Raw genomic sequence first — 18,894 nt, 5'->3', positions numbered from 1 at the left:
TTTCATGTGTTTTTAAATGTTGCCTTTTGCTTCCTTGCTTTGGTGGTGTGTGAACTGTGACATCTTTATACAGCGTGCATGTTTGTCTCCCCATTTCTAATTTTCTGTAAACTAAACAAAATGCTTATCAGAATTGTTTAAAATTGAGCAAATAGACTGAAAAATGATCCCAGACACTTACAGTGATGTGTAGAAGTTCTAGTGAACTTTTTTATTGTATTTTGACCACTCAAAAGACTGTTGAGCTTACTTAGTTTTTTAGATAACTAAATTCCTAATAGATGAGGTACTGCAGCATAATAATCATTTAGTTAACTGTTGGGCGTGCAGTTAATAAATATGAACAGAGACTTGAGAAACCCAAACAGTGAGTTCTAGTTCTGCTCTCTTTTCTGAGTCATCCTGATTATACTGACTACTTATTTATCTAATCTTTTAGGTTTTACATGTGCTTTTTCAATGAGGTCTTTAAAAGTTTTAAAAAAATATTCTGTATAAATATTTACAAAAAGAATCTGCCTATAGTTCAAAGCCTCTGTGCAATCTTTCACAATTTAATCCAACAAAAAAGCAGACAGGGACATGTCCTACCTTAGGCTCTGGTCCATCAGTGTTTTTCTGAAAGAGCTGGGATGTTTACATTCTTAGGGAGAAAAGAAGAGCAGAGAATACCATTCCATATTTGTACTTGTTGGTTTTCTAGCATCATGGTGGCTGCTTTATAACAGCTCATAGCAGTTATATTGCAGCATCGTTTCTGCCTGTGGAATCACATTGGTATGCAGATTCTTAAGTATGCAGCCCCATGGATTAGGGCCCTCATTCCTGTTAAAGAGAGTTATTTACTTCAGGAATCTTTCCAAAGTTGCTACCAGGAATGCTTTTTACTTTTATGGTGACTTGGTCCCTAAGGATAAAGACAATCATCCAAAAGGAAAACGTTTTGCCCAGTATCTGGACCTATATTACTGACCAGAGCAGAAAAGTTCATAATGTTCAAAACTCAATATGAGAAACAGGTTATTGAGTTTGAATTGAGGAATTGAGTATAGAATAACTGAAAAATCCTAGTGTCTACTTGTATTTGCATCCATGACCCAACTTGAATATACATTTTAAGAATTATTTTCACTATTTTTAGACAATTTGTATAATTGAATTTCTTATTCAATTCTTCATATACTTATCAATGCTTTAAAGGAGAAAAGCCTCGCTTCATTTTAGGAATTATCTACTCTCCTTTTAGAACATTTGTCTGAACAACAGTGCATATTAATAATCATTTTACTTTATTCCCTCTAAGTTCTTCACAAAGCTTTTATTTCTCTCATATTAACTTCCTAGTACGTACTCTACAGTGGTTTTTCTGAACTTCATTGTCCTCAAGTTTTAATCCCCTTCTGCCTTTCCTCCTGTATTCTTAGCAGATGGTGACCTCGTACAATTTATCTGGTGTTAGTTCCTGCATTTTCCTGCATTGTCTCTCCTGTCTGTCTTGAGATATCAGCATCTGTGTCCATCTTTTTTTCTTTTCTGTATCTGAGAAATAGTTGCTGTTTTAGCTCTTGGCCTTTTTTACCTTCTATGTTTGCCCTTGATTCTATCTTTCTGTATCAGCTCAGGGTTCATTTGCAGGAAATAGAAAACTCTCTAGTTAATTTAGGGAGAAAAGGAATATAAGAAGTACTTACAGAATTGTTGAAAGATCTGGAAAGGCAGGCTTTAGGCAGGGCCTCCAGAAATGACTTCAAACAACACTGTAGAACCGGCTACCCAAGGGATTGGCAACATTTGCCACAATCAGGAAGCTAAAGGGGTCAGGAAGCTATTGGGCTGGCCCAGTGCTAGGTCTAGGATTACACACTTTAGCTGTGATCTGAGATTAAGAAACTGCCAGCAGAACTGCTGTAGCCAGAGGAGAATCATCTCCCAGATCTGCACCAGCAAGATGGATGCCTCACAGTGTAATGCCTCTCTCCATTTAATTCAATTTCAAGTGCAAGTTTCTCGCAGGTACACCTGCTTGTTGAAATTAAATCACACCCAGAACCCTAGCTGAAGGAGAGTCTGGGAAATGTTATTTTATCTTCTCAGCTTCTGTTGCACGCAAGGCATATTCAAGGGGGCTTGGGACAAAAGTCGAGCAATCCATTCAACTCTTTGCCACAGTTTTCTCCGACTTTTTATTTACTCAGTTATTGGTTATATTTCTTGTTTATTTTCCCCATAGTCTAGATATGTCCTCAAGTCTTTTTTTTCCATTTTGCTGTTTGAATTTCTGCACTGAATTCCAAGATGCTTTTTGCTTCCTACTATTAAGATTTTTCTTGGTTTATTATTATTTTTATTCCATTGTGTTCTGGTCCTTGTTTTCTTTTGCCTTGTCATTCGGAAACTGTTACATTGCTATTTGCTATTGATTTCCAAAAATATTGTACCACTGTGAACGTGAATTCCCAACAACTTGTAAACTCAGTTTTGTTATTAGGAAACCCCCCTTCAAGGGCTGAGGTTGGAGTTCAGAATTTGGAAAGCAAGCCCATTAAAAGTAGGATTATTTACGTATTTCTAAAACTTTAACCATCATCATTGCTCTTGCTGTACCTTCCAGTGACCATTCTGACCATTTCACTGGACAGCTGATAAACACAGACTTATCTAAGTCTTTGGTTTAAGAGCCAGTTGGGGTGAGGGAATGCTTATTAAATTTTGTCTTAGAAGTATGAGGGAAGTTTTGCCAAAGGCCTGAAGTGGAAAACTGAGGAAGGGCTGGGGCTTCAGAAAGAGCTACTAGATCATAGACTATTTTCCAGCTTCCATCAAAATGTTTTTACTTGTCTGAGATCATGTATTTCATCCTGTCTTAGTTATCTCCAGGTCCCAAGACTTTATTTTATGGACTAAGAATAGCCCTGCATAAGATAGGTTAATTTAGGCTATCTTCTCTTTCTCTTCCATGTATTTTAATACATATAGTAGTGGAATTTAAAGAGGAGACTGTCTTGGTTCTACCACTTACTCTGACATCTTCCAAGAGGACTTGTCAGTGAACTGTATGGGAAAATGCAGCCCATGAGACAAGATTTAGTTTCGCTAACAGGAATCTGACACACTTGATACGTCATATACACAATACAAAGTAGTTTAAGTACAAGGTTCTGTGAGAACTCAAACCTGGTACTTGCTTTCTAGTCAGTTCTGGAAGACGTGGACATGAATCAATAATAAGTTAATAGAAATGGAGCTTTTTTCATTTTACCAGGGAATTATTTATCATAAAAGTAAATGAGCGTAGCTGACATTCTTCTCAGATTTAGTTTATGAAATGAAATAATGTTGTTAAATTTCCTAAATAAGGCTTGACTTTACATTTTCACTTGGTTGCAGTAAAATAAATCTTTCCTGACGTGGCTCAAGGAGCTGTAAACAATAAAACACAGTATTTGGTAAATATCTACATTACCAATATCTCTCTTAGTTTTGTGCTCTGATTAAATTGAGAGACACTGAAAGGGAATACAGGATTTATGGATAGAAACTCACTCATCTGACTAATGTATTAGGTGTGGAATGAGGTCTCTAAGGGAATGTTTTCAAAGAAAGGGAGTTATATTACATGCTCACATAGGTATGTTGTTTCAAATCACAGTTTGCAAAACACAGTTTTACTCAATTTTGAATTTGTAACATATTGGGTCATAAAATTGACAATTAAAAATTAAAGATTGAAAAATCTTTAAAGAATATTACATATATATAACTCTTAAAATAATAAAAGAGGAAGAAGAAGAAGGAAAACAAAATAAAAAAACCCTGTCCTTCCCAACATTGGTTTATGGACTGACCAGGCAAGTTTCTATCACTTCTTCCTAGTCTCTCCCATTTCCTCCCTGACTTTACTCACTGCAGGTCAATTGTTATTGCACTCCTCTCTCTCTTCACTGTAGGGCTCATGGTAGAGAATTTAGACTATCGACTAGGTAGGCAGTATGTGTAATGGTTAAAACACAAGCCCTGGAGTCAAAATCCCTGTGTTCAAGTTCTGGTCCTAGCTGTGTGATTTTAGGCAAAGTACCTAACTTTTCTGAGTCTCTGTTTTCCGATCCATAAAAACGAGAGTAATGACAGCACATCTGAACACATACAAGTAGAAGTACATTTATACTTCTCATTAATGTTTTATAGGGATAAATGGTTTAAGGATGTAAAGGCTTGGTATAGTAAGTGCTCAATAAAAACAAGCCACTAATATTTAAATATTTGTATTATTACTTCTGCTGGGAAACAATAAATAGGCTTGTCTTCTCTTCCATATTTCAGTTATGAAATGTGTACTCACTGAGGAAAAGACAGATAAAACATTGTTTATCTTAGATTATGATGAGATAATGCCAAGCATATGGATAAAAACTGAAAATAAATCCAGATATTTTCAAACATCTTATAGACAAAGTACTAACATTTTACAGTTTTTCTTTTTACTTGGCATGTTCTTTTTGTTTGTGTGTGTGTGTGTGTGTGTGTGTGTAGGAAGTCAATGCATTCTTATTCATTAGTCCCTTCTTGAGCACTTCTATGAGCTGTATGTGCATCATGGAACTTAACACATATTATTTCTAATCCTTATTAACCATCTAGAGAGATCAAATTTATTAGTTCTATTTTACACTTTAGAAAACTAGAGCTTAAGGATGTAATGTAACTCATCTAAGTTCAGAGAGTTAGCAAGCTTTGGAGCCACACAATTGAATCCTATGTCTTCTTTCATCAGAGTTGGTGTTCTTTTCCACTAGGACACATATTTTATGAATCTAGGACTAATGGCCTGAGGAGAAGACTGGTTGATAATTTCACTGATAGAGATTCAGCATTATAAATAGTAATGATTTTTACATGCAAACTTACTCTTTTTACTGACAATGTATTTCATTTTAACAAGTAAGAATGTTTTCAGGGAATAGAATTTTTACTCAGATACATAATAATACACAATTATACAAATTATAAAAATACATAATTATATACAATATAAGGTAAAGATCTTTTGTATCCTAATAAATGTTTATTCTTCATAATACACCTATGAACAGAACCATATTGGTGAAGTTGGTGATTGCAAGGGATATGTTTGGGCATAATTGACTTGGCATATAACATTTGTTTAGTTTAGTCCTATTAAAAATGGAGAAAGAGTAGTCCTTTAGAAAAGTCTCTGCAGCAAGGAAAGTATCACCACATTTAACATGGTTCTTGAGGGAAAAAATATTTCCTGCTGTTCAGACAACTGTAAAAGGTCAGCTAAACACAATCACAGCAGTTGATTCCAAATGTTGACCTCAGAATGTACGCTCTGAAGGAATGCTAATGGCTCCTACCATAGTGCTTTTTGCTGATTTGTATACCACTAAAAGCTCCACTTGACAAGCATAATGATGAACTGCACTTTTCCCATCAAGCAACACATGTTTGGATGATAGGCAGCTCTATTAAGTTGTGGATTTGTTTTTTTCCAAGGACCAATTTTTCATCTTGCTCTGCAAACCCATGAAGCTGCTCAAAACTCACACAACTTATTGCTGATAAACGGAACCCCAGCTTCAGGATTGGGCCTGGTGGGGGCCGGGGTACAGGGTATAATGACGCATCTGTTTTATCAACATAAAACCCCTTTGGTTCTCAAAAGGATGAATTTTCTGTTTGTACTCTAGTACATCTGACTCCACTGGATGAATGGTTTTATGCTTCAGAAACATGCTTTATTATCCACCTAATCTTATTTTATTTAAAAAAATTAAATAAATTTAAATGAAATGTAAATAACTCTATTCCTAATTTAAATGTTCATTGTTGAGCATTGTTTTATTCTTGACTTATTAACAACTCTCTCATGATTCTTTATTTTAATAATTTCATGCAAGACAACAAAAAAATATATTTGTCAGTCAATAGACAAATATTTTTCAAAACTGGGTGAAATTCTCTTTCTCATTGCTTTTGTTGCTTCCTTATAGCCTTGGAAATATTGAGTTCATTTAATTTTTGCAATAAATTAGTGTATTCTTTCAAAACAAAAGGAATGAGTATTAAAAGGATAGACCCTCCCAGAACAAAACTAACTGAATCACTTCAAATTTCAATAGCATCATTGCTTTGGCACTTAAAGATATGCTTCTGCTTCCAAGAGTATCATTTAAAATATAAATGCACTTGGAGATATAAACTTTAAACCTGTTTCAGTCAGCATATTAATTATCATTTAAGACCTTAGCAAGAATTTGTGGGCATCTGTTAGAGATAAATTGAAATACATTTTATGCCAAATCAGAAATGAGCCTGGCTATGAAAACATTCTTCAAGAAGCACTGCTTACCTGGTTTTGGCCTCTTTGGACTCAGAATCTTAATTTTAATAGTCAAACAGGGATTCCCCTTGGTAGAAAATGTATATAAGATTATCTTAAAGTATTCTTAAATTTGAGATTGTATGATCATGATACATGGTTCATTGAGAACTATTAAATTCACGTTATAAAATGAAATCTAAACACATTAGTATCATTTAGGGTCCTAGCAGGAAATAGGTGGCCTGTTCAAAGGAGTAATTAAAGATAATGTAATGCAGGGACTAAAGGCAGGCTCAAGTGAACCAACAAATGATAATGAAGCACCCAGAGATCAAGAGCAGGAAGCTATTATTACCCTTAGGCCTGAAGATGCAAAGAGATGGTGTGTGTTATTGGAATATAACAAGAGTTAAGGCATGGTAGAGGGACAGACGGACAAGAGCTCTAACTGTCTAGATCAAGGAGCAAAGCCATTGCCAAATCCTGGCCCAGCAGGTCTTGCAGGGAGAACACCTCCCTGACCTCTCATTTCCCTTGCTCTTTGATCTCTTACTGGGGCTTCCCGTTGACCAAATCCAACCAGGAGTTGGCAGGCAAGGGAACTTGGTCACTGCAGTCTCTACAGGCCAATCCTCCCACTGCCATAAAGAGGCGCCAGGGAGGGTAGAGAATGGGCCTGGAAGGGCAGACGGATAATAACCAGCACAGCATTTTACCATAATCATAATTATACAGAATGTAAACCTCCAGGAATAACTGAATGTTATTCTTCACTAAGGACTGGTGGGAGCTCTGTTGCTATTCTACTCCTCTGAATTTCTCTTCTTCCAGGATCTGAAGGTTCTCTTCTAGGTTTTTAGTCATTTCTTGTCCCACTGAATCTGTGCTGGAATATGATGCAATCCTTATAGCAGGGCTGTTTCTGTTTTTTTTGCAAAATAATCCCTTTTTTTTCTTTCTTTTTTGCTAAAGTTTGCTTATTATCAAGTCCTGAATAGTTGATTTCAATGAAGGATTTCTCCCTCTGACGTAATTCTTAATATCCTGCTGCCTAATTTCCCCATTTTACTGGGATGGCTTTCGTCAGTTCATTGAGCTGTACAGCTATCTCCTTAAATTGATTGTCCTGCCCTACATGTCCTTCTTACATTTGGTGTTCCATCCACCCTGGCAATGAGAAGGGCTTTTAAATTTTATTTTAATGGGAGAAGCCACTTTCTTATTGGATAAAGCTTCACAGTGTGAAATAATTATTTATAACGTATAATCAGTTTAAACATCTGTCTTCCTCCATTCTTCACTATTCTTTACTTCTGTTTTTCTAGTTCCTTCACCATAGATTTGATTTCCTTTTTTTCTGTTTACTTAAAATGCTATGAATTAAATGTTGACATTATGGTGTATAATAAATTGTGCGTAACGGGTGAAAAGTGTTTAAGATGGTCTTATAGGTTAACAGGTAAATTAAAACTCAGGGCTGCTTTTACAGTCTGAAGATCTATTTACCTCTCCCAAGCAGAAATTTCTCAGAGATAGTGGCGCGTTTTTTTATGTTATATAATTCTAACTGTTGCCTCCTTTTTCACCCCACTCAGATCCGAAGCCAGAGCAAAGCCTCCGGGTCTGGGCTCTGTGAGGGGGATGAAGTGGTTTCTATCAATGGCAGTCCTTGTGCAGACCTCACCCACCCAGAAGTCGTCAAGCTCATGGAGAGCATAACAGACTCTCTCCAAATGCTCGTCAAAAGGTAAGAAGATTCGTTGGAATGTATATTTTCTCCCGAAGCTACATGGGAAAGCTATAGCTCCTACTACCATATAAATTGTTACTTATGGGGAAATAAGGGTGCTCCGTAGGTCAGTATAGTTAAACAGAAAAATCATAGTGTTTGAAAAATGGCAATTCTAATCAACTGAATTTTCTGGTTAATTGAGAATTAACTTGAAGATTTTGTTTCAAGAACTCTGTTGAAAATCTTAGGTATTTTAGACTACTTCCTTAGGAAGCTCAGTATATTGAATATAATACTTCTAGGTCAAGATGCTTTGGTGGGTCAGGATCACTAAATTAAAATTCCTAGATTCCTAGATTAATTTAAAATGTTTAAATGTCACAATGTTATACTGTATAATATTTATTTGAATAGAAAGAGGATGCCTAGGAGAAGGAAAAGAACCAAGAAACCCTTAAAAGCAGTCCAATTTCTGTTTGCCAGAAAAACCAGTATTTGGATATGGGCAAAAGCTGATGGTTAGTTTTTGGACTATCAATGCAAATCACTTGTCAGTTTGATCTCTCCAAATTACCCTCCTCACCTAATTGCTTAAAAATACAGAAGTAAACTTTAAACATAAAAACAAAAGAAAACAATGAGGGTAATCACAAAAAACTATAGCATCAACATTTTTACCATGTGCAAATGGTAGTATAGTCCACATTAACTTTGCAAACGAGGCCCTGACCATGGCATTATAATGAATCCACAAAGGAACACTCTGGCGTCCTAGAGAGCAGCCTTCAGAAAGACAAGAGAAGGACTTTTCACACAGAATTTCAAAACCTTCTAGGTTTTGCCTTAACTCTGCAGAAAGACTACGTACAGCATTACCCCTCTGATAATCATTCAATATGATTCCATTTCTATACAAATGTGAACTCACTTTGGCCAAAATTTTGTGAAAATAAAAGAAATCTACCATTTGTCTCAGAATCTCCCATCTAAATATTTACCCTTCAAGCTCAGTGTTTAAGCCCCTGGGATCCTACTTATTTATAAAGCTGCCATTTGCTTTTAAAAGGGATCTAACAGTAATGTTGCCAAGTGTAGTCACAGGGTTGGCCATTATTATGCATCAATCTCTGAGGTATCTGAAGTGTTCAATCACATCCAAAATGGGAGAAAAACCTTTTCTAACTTATTCCCTTGTAGTGTCTTTGCTGATTTAATGAGGCCAGTCTCTTCAGAACAGACTTGTAGTCTGAGACATCCCCTACTAGTTTTTGTTTTGATTATGATTGACTACCATTGGGAAAGTCCTTGATGGTTTAAAGTTGAGTCTTAGGTACCTATTTACTTTCAGAAATAAATAGACTCATTCTCTGCTACTTTTAAGAACTGGAATCATGATTATTATTATTTTTCCCTTTAAAAAATAAATAAATAATTGACGAGATTCAAAATGGAACCTCAAATTAAAATCAGCCCAAAGGTAATCATCATCATCATCATCACCACCACCACCACCACTACCAATCTGGGTAACTGAACATTGTTTCCTGGAATTAAATATTTCTCTCACTCATGTAACTGTTGTCTATCCCTAGAGGACAAGCGATTTACTTTTCCTGGACTATTGCCCAGAGATAGCTGGGTCAGACTACCTTAAAAAAATCCTCCTTTAACCTTGTCTCTATTACAGTAAATTTCATTTAAATGATTATATATATATACCCATATAATTATGACACATAAATTGTGGAATTGAGTACCTATGTGCCCTGAATGGAAATGAGCATGTTAAGGTATAAAGCTTTAACCTCTAGTTCTTTTATGATTTTTATTCATGTACAGCTATCCATTTTACCTTGGCTACCAATAAATGTTAACATTTTTCTGACCCATTTGCCTGTATTACAGTGTGTAAGGCTGGAACGAATTCAAACTTTTCTCTTCTCAGCTTCATAACTGATTGCTAACATAATTCAAAGTGATTTAATCTACTTCCATCTCAAGGCCTTCCTAAATTAAAACTCTCTGGCCTTTTGGTACCCTCAAATTCAGTTGCATACAGTGTATTCATCATTTCCTATAAAAGGAAGATCTAATTTGCTTTCAACATGTTTAAAAAATACTATATTATAATTTTTTTTTGGTATTACCAGGAAGCTTTACAGATTATTTGCATAGAGAAAGCTGCATTTCATTTGACTGTTAGTTTGTGTTTTGTTTATTTTTGTTTTGCTAAATGCAGTCAAAAGCAAAGTTAGGAGTAATTATTTTGAATATTAGTCTTAAATTTTACTACAACATAAATTCAAAGGTAAATTCCCTTGAGTATTCTACTGAAGTAGGGGCTCACTCCCTTCAATTGATGACCCTGCATTAGTTAGGGTACATTTTGTGGGAAGAAGAAAGGGGCCAAGATAGGCGCTGCTGCTTCTTTAAAAAACTTACAAATGTAAGAAATGAAGGCATCTCCTACAGCTGTTCTGTGAATGATGCTTCTCTTCTAAAAGCAGCTAGAGTTTAAATTAGAGTTTTAGCAAGAAGTTGTTTAACCCTTAACTGACACTGCTTCTTGCAAACCCAAATTTGCAAAACTATCTGGGAATGGTAAAGGTCAAAATCAAAGGACTGTGGTGAACCGCTGTGGGCTCCTTAGCTGAGAGATTAAGGAACAGTTTGACTTCAGAGATCCTATAAGGAAAATGCTCCAAGAGAGCAAGTTCAAGTAGAGAAGGGGAGACATCTCAGATTATAAATACTCCATGACTCAATGATTCATTGCCGCATGGAAAGGATTTCTCTTTACACAAGAGTACTGGGCTGGGGTCCACTTATTACAAAACACATGCTCATTGGAGCTTAAAAAAACAGCTTCTATTTCATTCCTTTCAAGAAAGCACAGCCTCTAAAAGAATTACTTGAGTTATCTGTATATTAATATTGCTCTGAAGCTGCTGAATATGTTTATGAGACTTTATAATGTCCAGACCTAAACTTAGTCAATAAGACATTAAAATGCTTTGTCATATTATAACAAGCATGGTTATTTGAAAACACCCCAATAATTATAGATGAAGGGCATCCATGTAGCTATAACTTGTGCTTTGAAAAAAATAAAAGCTGAATTTAGGATGGATTTCCATTTCATAACCTTTTGTGAGCATTTTTGCTTTGCTTTAAAAGACAAGTTTATTTGGAAGATCTTTAAATAATAATATAAACATGTTGCCAATTTCTGTTTTCAAATATGTTGCAGTTGACATTTAAGAGGAAATATTTTTATTGTATCCTGTATTAGACATCATAAAAGTGTCAGGAAGTTCTTTGGCAGGTGTAACACACTCTGATTTAACTGTCTGGACTGATTTTTCTGTGTGCAGACCATCCAGTGGAATAAGTGAGACTTTGAACTCTGAAACTGAAAACAAAAACCACGAGCGTCTCATCCATGAAGGGTACGTGGAAAGTACCACCCTACAGATTCGACCAGCCACAAAGAGCCAGTACAGGGAGTTCTACATTGCCCAGGTCAAGAGTGGAGCTCCCCTAGCTGAGGACCAAGCAAGTGGTGCTGGTTTTTCTGGGAGCATAAAAGAAGAAACAGGCCTGGCTCCTCACACGTATGACTCTAAAAGTGGACGCTTACCAGAAGAGGTTATCTTAAGGGAGAAGGCAGAAGCGGGGCGGCCAGGCACTGTGGTTGAGCTACAACTGTCCCTTTCACAAGAGAGACACAAGCGCACTAGTGCCCCTGTAGTGGCTCTCCTGGGAACTGAAAAATCTAAGCCTCCTGACCAAGATCCTAATTTACAGCATGACGGGATCGTCCACATAAATTCTGTCCCCGCTAATGAGAAAGGGGAGCCTTGTCTGAGGTCCAGCAAGATAATCCAGATCTCCAGTGGCCAAGAGTTGAGAGTGATCCAGGGAAGTGAAGCAGGAGACACCGGGCTGCCCCGAGTGGAAGTGATCTTCGACTGCTCTGATAGGCAGAAGACGGAAGGGAGCAGGCTTCAGGCAGGAAAGGGGTGTGTGGATTCTCCAGTGGAAGGAGGGCAGTCAGAAGCACCTCCTTCTCTGGTATCCTTTGCAGTCTCATCAGAAGGCACAGAGCAGGGAGAAGATCCACGCTCAGAAAGGGATCACAGCAGACCTCACAAGCACAGAGCACGCCACGCACGTAAGTCCTGCCCTGGGGGCCACTGCTGGGCTGTTGGAAGGGGCTTGGGAGATAGGGTATTTTGCTCCTGCTTTGCCTGCGTGAATTTCTTTTTCTTTTTTTGGTAAGATTTTCTTACGTCTCTCATTGGCTTTTTTTTTTTTTAATTTATTAATGCACAAAATAACAAACATGAAATTGTGGGAAATACCAATTTCTGAACTGGAAGCAATAAGTTTGAACTTTGTAGTAGATTTAAATGTTTTTAATGCATTTTGTTTTATTCCCAAAGACACAGGAACTGTTAAAGAAAATAATACTGTTAATGTGCCTTTTTGATTTGTCTCAGAATATTGTGATATTTCATGTTAAAATAGCATCTGAGGGTATCTGAAGTCATGTGGATGCTGAGTTTAACTGTCAAAAACTGTTGAGTCTGCTGCTGAGAGGTGTCTTTAAAATACAGTCTCCACCACTGATATTAAAAGCAGATCCTCGTTTTGAAAAAAAATCATTGTGCAGCATGATGATGCTTGCAGAAGTGAGTTTGACGGACAAGGACATGTGGAATACTAAGCAGTTACATGATCCTCTCCGTTTTGTAAGTCTTCACTAGACCGCAAAGCGTTTCATCTACCTTCTAGACACAAAAGTCAATCCCCAGGGCCATGTGGAGGCATTTAAATGTCTCCCCAACACAAAATATATTTTAAAGTCAAGGCTTTTTACAGTGTTTTGTTTTACCCAGGGGAGCGATTACAGATTGGAGAATGAAGATAAGAATGGCAGTTAGGTTTTATGATTTTTGCTATTTTCTTTCATGTGCTTTTTAGAAACAAATTTGGAATTTCATTTGAAGAGGTAAAAACTGACTGTCAAAGGCACTTGAATGTATGAATGATACACAAAAGTAATGATCTTGGTTATTCAAAGTATATTAAGTCTCCTAACTATTGTTATTCCTTTTAAAGCGTATTTTTAGCATAACCATTTGTAGTTGAATTGGCAAGTGATGTTAATCATTCTTTATACTTTAAGCATCTGTATGCATCTTCACATTTATAGCATATTAAACAAGTGCATTAAGGCAGCACTCACACATATTTTACATGTTGGCAGTGAAGTTAGCAACAACTGTGACTGTCAATTTAATAGTAAGTTGTATAACACTAGTTAAAAAGGAATTACATTTAGGAATGACCACACTTTTTACTATATTCTCTAAATAAAATTTGATTACCAGTGAATATCTGTAATTTTGTTATAAAACTATTCTGATTCTATTTTATTTTTGAAAAAGTAACCATTAAGTCTGATTTTTTCCAGTGAAAAATAGAGCTGATTTCCAATTAAAAAAATATTCAGAAAGATTTTCTGAAATTTCCATTTAACTATTTTGAGGAACTCAAAAATTATTTGTGAACCATGCTCATTTATCATGGAACACATGATTATAATTAGCTGGTACTATAAATTAATTTGCCACCAATTTATTTTTTATAACAATAATAATAAAATTAAAAATTGAAATATAGCTTTTTGTTATTTTAAAACTGTCAAGTTCTCATTTTACATGACTTAATTTCCGCATCAGTTTTCACCCACAGTTATAAGAGTCACTAGTAATATAATTTAAAAATTTCCCCAAGATTTACACTTATTCTTGCTGCAACTAAAGTAGTATTATATTTCCAAGATGGTAATAATTTACAAACAAATTTATCTAGACAACTTTGTAGCTAAAATTTCTTAAATGTATTCACAATAATCTTGTATTCTGAATTATTATTAATTATTGATTCGGTACCTTCAATTATTATTCATTCAGTTTTTTGACTTTATATTAATTTAGCAGCTGTGAATGCAAAGACTTTGGGAGAATGACAAAGTAAAAAAAAGAAACAGAAAACTTAAATATTTAAACTTATTACTTTGAAACATTTAGGTAAACAATATTTTCTTGTTTCCCCCTCCCACTTTTTAAAAATGCTTGGAAATGTTTTATATCAACATTTTATTTTTTAAATATGGAAATGCAAGGTATGTCCTAACTTGTTTTCAGAAAATATTATGTCCTTAAATTCTTTCCTTTGTAATTTTAATTACATCCGACTAACTGACATTTATTTTCCAGTGTTTATTGTTAAAGTGTAAGGAGCCATACAGAAACAAATTATGAAACATATATTCTAACCAACATATATAAAATGTATTTACAGAAAAAAATGAAATGGCATATTATATATATACAAATTATATCTGTATTATACCATCATGTATATCATTACAGAAGTATATATTTTGAAAGAAATAAGAAAGAGAAATGAGTTGGATTGTTTCAAAATTCAGTACCCAACTGTAAACATGTTTTTTCTGCATTCATTTTCCCCCAGGAGAGTTGATTTCTGGGTTGCCATGGAGTCTTCCTTGAACTCGCCAACTCAGTATAATTTTTGTATTTTCCCTAGGGCTCAGGAGGAGTGAAAGCCAATCAGAAAAGCAGGTGAAAGAAGCAAAATCTAAATGCAAAAGCATTGCGCTCCTTCTGACAGATGCCCCCAACCCCAACTCCAAGGGGGTGTTGATGTTTAAGAAGCGCCGTCGGAGGGCCAGGAAATACACCCTAGTCAGTTACGGGACTGGTGAACTTGATCGAGAGGCAGAGGAGGAGGAGGAAGAAGGCGACAAAGAGGATACATGTGAAGTAGCATTTCTGGGTGCAAGCGAATCCGAGGTGGAGGAAGAGTTGTTGTCTGACACTGACGACAACACACAAGTTGTGAACTTTGACTGGGATTCTGGACTAGTGGACATTGAAAAGAAACTGAGCAGAGGGGACAAGATGGAGATGTTGCCAGACACCACAGGCAAGGGGGCCCTCATGTTTGCTAAGAGGAGGGAGAGAATGGATCAGATCACAGCCCAAAAAGAGGAGGAGAGGGTGAGTGGAATGCCAAGCAGAGAACCAGATGCTGCCCAGATGGATGGCCTGAGAACCATGATATCTTACCAAAGGAAGGAAGAAGAATCGGTGAGAGTGCAGAGATCTGCGAGCAAAAGCTACATCGAGGTGAGCCGTGGCCTTGGCAATGTGCCCCAACAGAATGGCTTCACTGGCTTGTCCGAGACAGCAGAGGCTCAGAGGATGATCCCTATGAATAGAACGGCCAAACCCTTCCCGGGGTCCGTGAACCAGCCAGCAACCCCCTTCTCTCCAACGCGAAACATGACCAGTCCCATTGCTGACTTTCCTGCGCCTCCACCTTATTCTGCAGTCACACCCCCACCTGAAACCTTTTCCAGAGCAGTGTCAAGTCCGACAGCTGGCCCAGCACAGCTCCCTCCGTGGCCCCAGCCTGGCCCATGGTCCCAGCCAGCCTTTTACGATTCATCTGAACAAATAGCTTCCCGGGATGAAAGGATCGCGGTGCCAGCAAAAAGAACAGGAATATTGCAGGAGGCCAAAAGGAGAAGCACGACAAAACCCATGTTCACTTTTAAAGAGCCCAAAGTAAGCCCAAATCCTGAACTCTTGTCACTTCTTCAAAATTCGGAAGGCAAAAAGGGCACTGGGGCAGGAGGAGATTCCGGACCAGAAGAAGACTACCTCAGTTTAGGAGCAGAGGCTTGTAATTTCATGCAAAGCCCCACTGCAAAACAAAAGACCCCACCTCCTGTCGCTCCAAAGCCTTCTGTCAAGTCCTCATCCTCCCAACCAGTAACTCCAGTTTCTCCAGTCTGGTCGCCAGGAGTGGCTCCAGCCCAACCTCCTGCCTTCCCCACATCCAACCCATCACATGGCACCGTTGTTTCCTCCATCAAAATAGCACAGCCTTCTTACCCTACTGCCCGGCCTGCTAGTGCTCTGAGCCTGGCTGGTCCCTTCAAAGGACCACAAGCATCGGTAGCCAGTCTGAACTACACTCCCAAACCATCAGCTCCCACACCAATGGTAAACACTGCTCATACTGGCGCAATGGGACCATCCAATGAGCTTCCAGGAATGAGTGGGAAAGGAGCCCAGCTCTTTGCTAAAAGGCAGTCGAGGATGAAAAAGTACGTGGTAGATTCAGACACCGTGCAGGCCCATGCTGCCCGTGCTCAGTCTCCCACTCCATCTCTCCCGGCCGGCTGGAAGTACTCCTCCAATGTCCGAGCACCTCCTCCTGTGGCCTACAATCCCATCCACTCCCCCTCCTACCCACTGGCTGCTGTCAAGTCCCAGCCATCAGCCCCACAGGCCTCCAAATCAAGCAAGAAAAAGGGCAAGAAACCCCTTAATGCTTTGGATGTCATGAAGCACCAACCTTATCAGTTAAATGCATCCTTGTTTACTTTCCAACCTCCAGATGCAAAGGATGGCCTCCCTGCAAAGTCATCAGTCAAGGTCAGTTCACTGCCAGCCATGAAGCAAGCTATTCCTCCTCGGCCAGTGAATGCTGGCTCGCCCACTAATGTGCAGGCCTCGTCTGTGTACTCAGTGCCAGCCTATAGCTCTCAGCCTTCCTTCTTTGCCGAGGCCACCTCACCAGTAAGCGCCTCCCCAGTGCCCGTGGCCATTCCCACCTCTCCAAAGCAAGAATCAGCCTCGACATCTTACTTTGTGGCACCAAGGCCGAAGTTCTCAGCAAAGAAAAGTGGTGTCACAGTTCAGGTGTGGAAACCATCTGTTGCAGAAGAGTAATCTTGTAGCTGAAGCTGAGTGTCCACTTTGCTTGAAACGAATTGTTTGCAGTGTTACTTGAGTCCCTGAGAATGCCTAGCAAGTCCTCAACTTAATTTAATTTCAGATGTCACCTCCCAATCTGGGTCCAAGGAGAATATTTTTAATGAGTCAAAAATCTAACTCAGATTGACTTAAAACATATTTATCTTCTTTGCACACTTAAAAAGTCTGGGAGCACCCCTAAATAGACATGGGCCATTATATTAAGTAAGCAGATCCTTAGGGTTTATGCTTTAGCCACAAAAAAACAGTGATCAGTGTTATCAACATTAGGACACAGTCTTTATGTAACATAACAGCTGTGTTCCTACAGTGAAAAGGTTCAAATGTAGTGAAAACATAGCATGTATTGACTGACATTTCCTTTTTAAGTAGTGCTTTATCTCTATTACTAGTATTAAAGGATAAGAAATTTATCGAGGACAGGGATCAGCTCTGGTCTGTCAACCTCAGCCACCTGTTTGATGTTGCAGAGAAGGTACCTTGGGGACTGTTGGAATGTACATAGTTTAGTAAGGTAGGTAAGAAAGAGAGGATTAATAATTACAGAGTACTTATTATGTACTAGGCTCCTTGCCAGATGTTTTACATATATTAGCTCATTTCAGAAGACTTCTTTAAAGTAAACTGGATGGGTAAGAAGGATAATTATCCTTAGAGATTGATTCCCATCCTCTCTCCCCAGTTACCTAAGAAATTGAGTACATCTCCAATTGCCCATGAAGGCATAAGTTTGTTTTCCTCGCTGAGGCAAGTGGTAGAGTACAGTAAAATGGAGTAACATATAAAAAGGTGAGCAGGCTGCAGCTAAAGGTACATATGGCTATTGTTTTCCTTTGGGAAATCACATGATTGGGGCATGAAGGGTTACTGATTCCAGGGGCTGATTGTGAAGCACAAGTAATCCCATGTTTGTGGAGGCCGTAGGGTGAGAACTCACAATTATTAGCATCATTTCTGAGTGACGTCACAGATTTTTTTTTCTTGTGTTTGTTTTGCTTTCTGACGACTGCTTCTCCCACTGTTCCTTGCAATTCTATTCCTGCACCTTCACTTTATTATTTATATTTGATGGACCAGGAGGATTCAGACAAGGTTACCTTTAAATTTGGATTGGTCATATGCCATGCCATCATCCAGCTGGCTCTGAAGTTAATAATGTTACTGACAGTAAACCTGAAGAACTTTCTCATATCTATTTTAAGTCCAAGTCCGACCAACCATGGAAAATATTCAACATGAATTAATGTAGAGAACCACAAAGCAATTTTTTTTTTTTTGCGGTACGCAGGCCTCTCACTCTTGTGGCCTCTCCTGTTGCGGAGCACAGGCTCTGGATGCGCAGGCTCAGCGGCCATGGCTCACGGGCCCAGCCGCTCCGCGGCATGTGGGATCATCCCGGACCGGGCACGAACCCGTGTCCCCTGCATCAGCAGGCGGACTCTCAGCCACTGCGCCACCAGGGAAGCCCCACAAAGCATTTTTGACAGCTCCAAGGAAAACCATCTACTCGATACAAGAGATATGTCTAGAGACCTCTCATAAAAGCTTGCCTGGTGTGAGGGTACATGGTACCATTTTAATCCTCTGAAAATATCTGTATTCCTGTTCTTTTTCTGCTGTCACTGTCAATCTGCTATATTTTCACTACCCTATTAAAATATTACTTTCTTCTTTAATCTGTTCAATGTATTAAAAAAAAAAAAACTTCCCTGTATGAGCTGTTCTGACCTAAGTCATTTCTCTGATATTTCTCTTATATTGCTTCCCAAACATCTGAATTTCTTTTCTGTGAACATTTCCATTTCTCTGTACATTGTAAAACTGCAAGTTGTAGGTATTTGTATGACATAACACAGAGGAGAATTAAGTCAGCTACAGAACAATGGGGCTTATTCTTCTGCTTTTTCTCTGGAAAATCTTCCATTGCTTTTGGTGGC

At 38.0% G+C, this 18,894-nt stretch overlaps 2 protein-coding genes across 7 annotated transcripts in view; one reads left to right on the top strand and one right to left on the bottom strand.

The window, feature by feature from the left end:
• LOC109548757 (uncharacterized) overlaps positions 1 to 18,894 on the bottom strand; it is a 304,090-nt gene that overhangs the window by 152,069 nt on the left and 133,127 nt on the right. Inside the window, exon 4 of one of the 4 annotated variants that reach the window (XM_073804685.1) lies at positions 592 to 825. The exons of 2 other annotated variants lie outside the window; for them this stretch is intronic. In XM_073804685.1, the coding sequence (XP_073660786.1) occupies positions 592 to 608 (17 nt within the window). In that variant the 5' untranslated portion in view covers positions 609 to 825. Of the gene's footprint in view, positions 1 to 591; positions 826 to 1,691; positions 4,934 to 18,894 lie in introns of those variants that run through there. One more of the 4 variants, XM_073804686.1, reaches the window with a different exon arrangement.
• Positions 1 to 18,894, top strand: part of SYNPO2 (synaptopodin 2) — a 172,229-nt gene that overhangs the window by 124,852 nt on the left and 28,483 nt on the right. For 2 of the 3 annotated variants that reach the window (XM_019927870.3, XM_073804890.1), the window contains exons 2-4: positions 7,939 to 8,090; positions 11,450 to 12,249; positions 14,697 to 16,882. In XM_019927870.3, coding sequence (XP_019783429.2) covers positions 7,939 to 8,090; positions 11,450 to 12,249; positions 14,697 to 16,882 — 3,138 coding nt within the window. The remainder of the gene's footprint in view (positions 1 to 7,938; positions 8,091 to 11,449; positions 12,250 to 14,696; positions 16,883 to 18,894) is intronic. The other variant, XM_073804889.1, reaches the window with a different exon arrangement.

The sequence above is a fragment of the Tursiops truncatus genome, chromosome 5 (genome assembly GCF_011762595.2).
Source record: "Tursiops truncatus isolate mTurTru1 chromosome 5, mTurTru1.mat.Y, whole genome shotgun sequence".
NCBI lineage: Eukaryota > Metazoa > Chordata > Mammalia > Artiodactyla > Delphinidae > Tursiops > Tursiops truncatus.
This window is presented reverse-complemented; position numbering and strand designations above follow the sequence as displayed.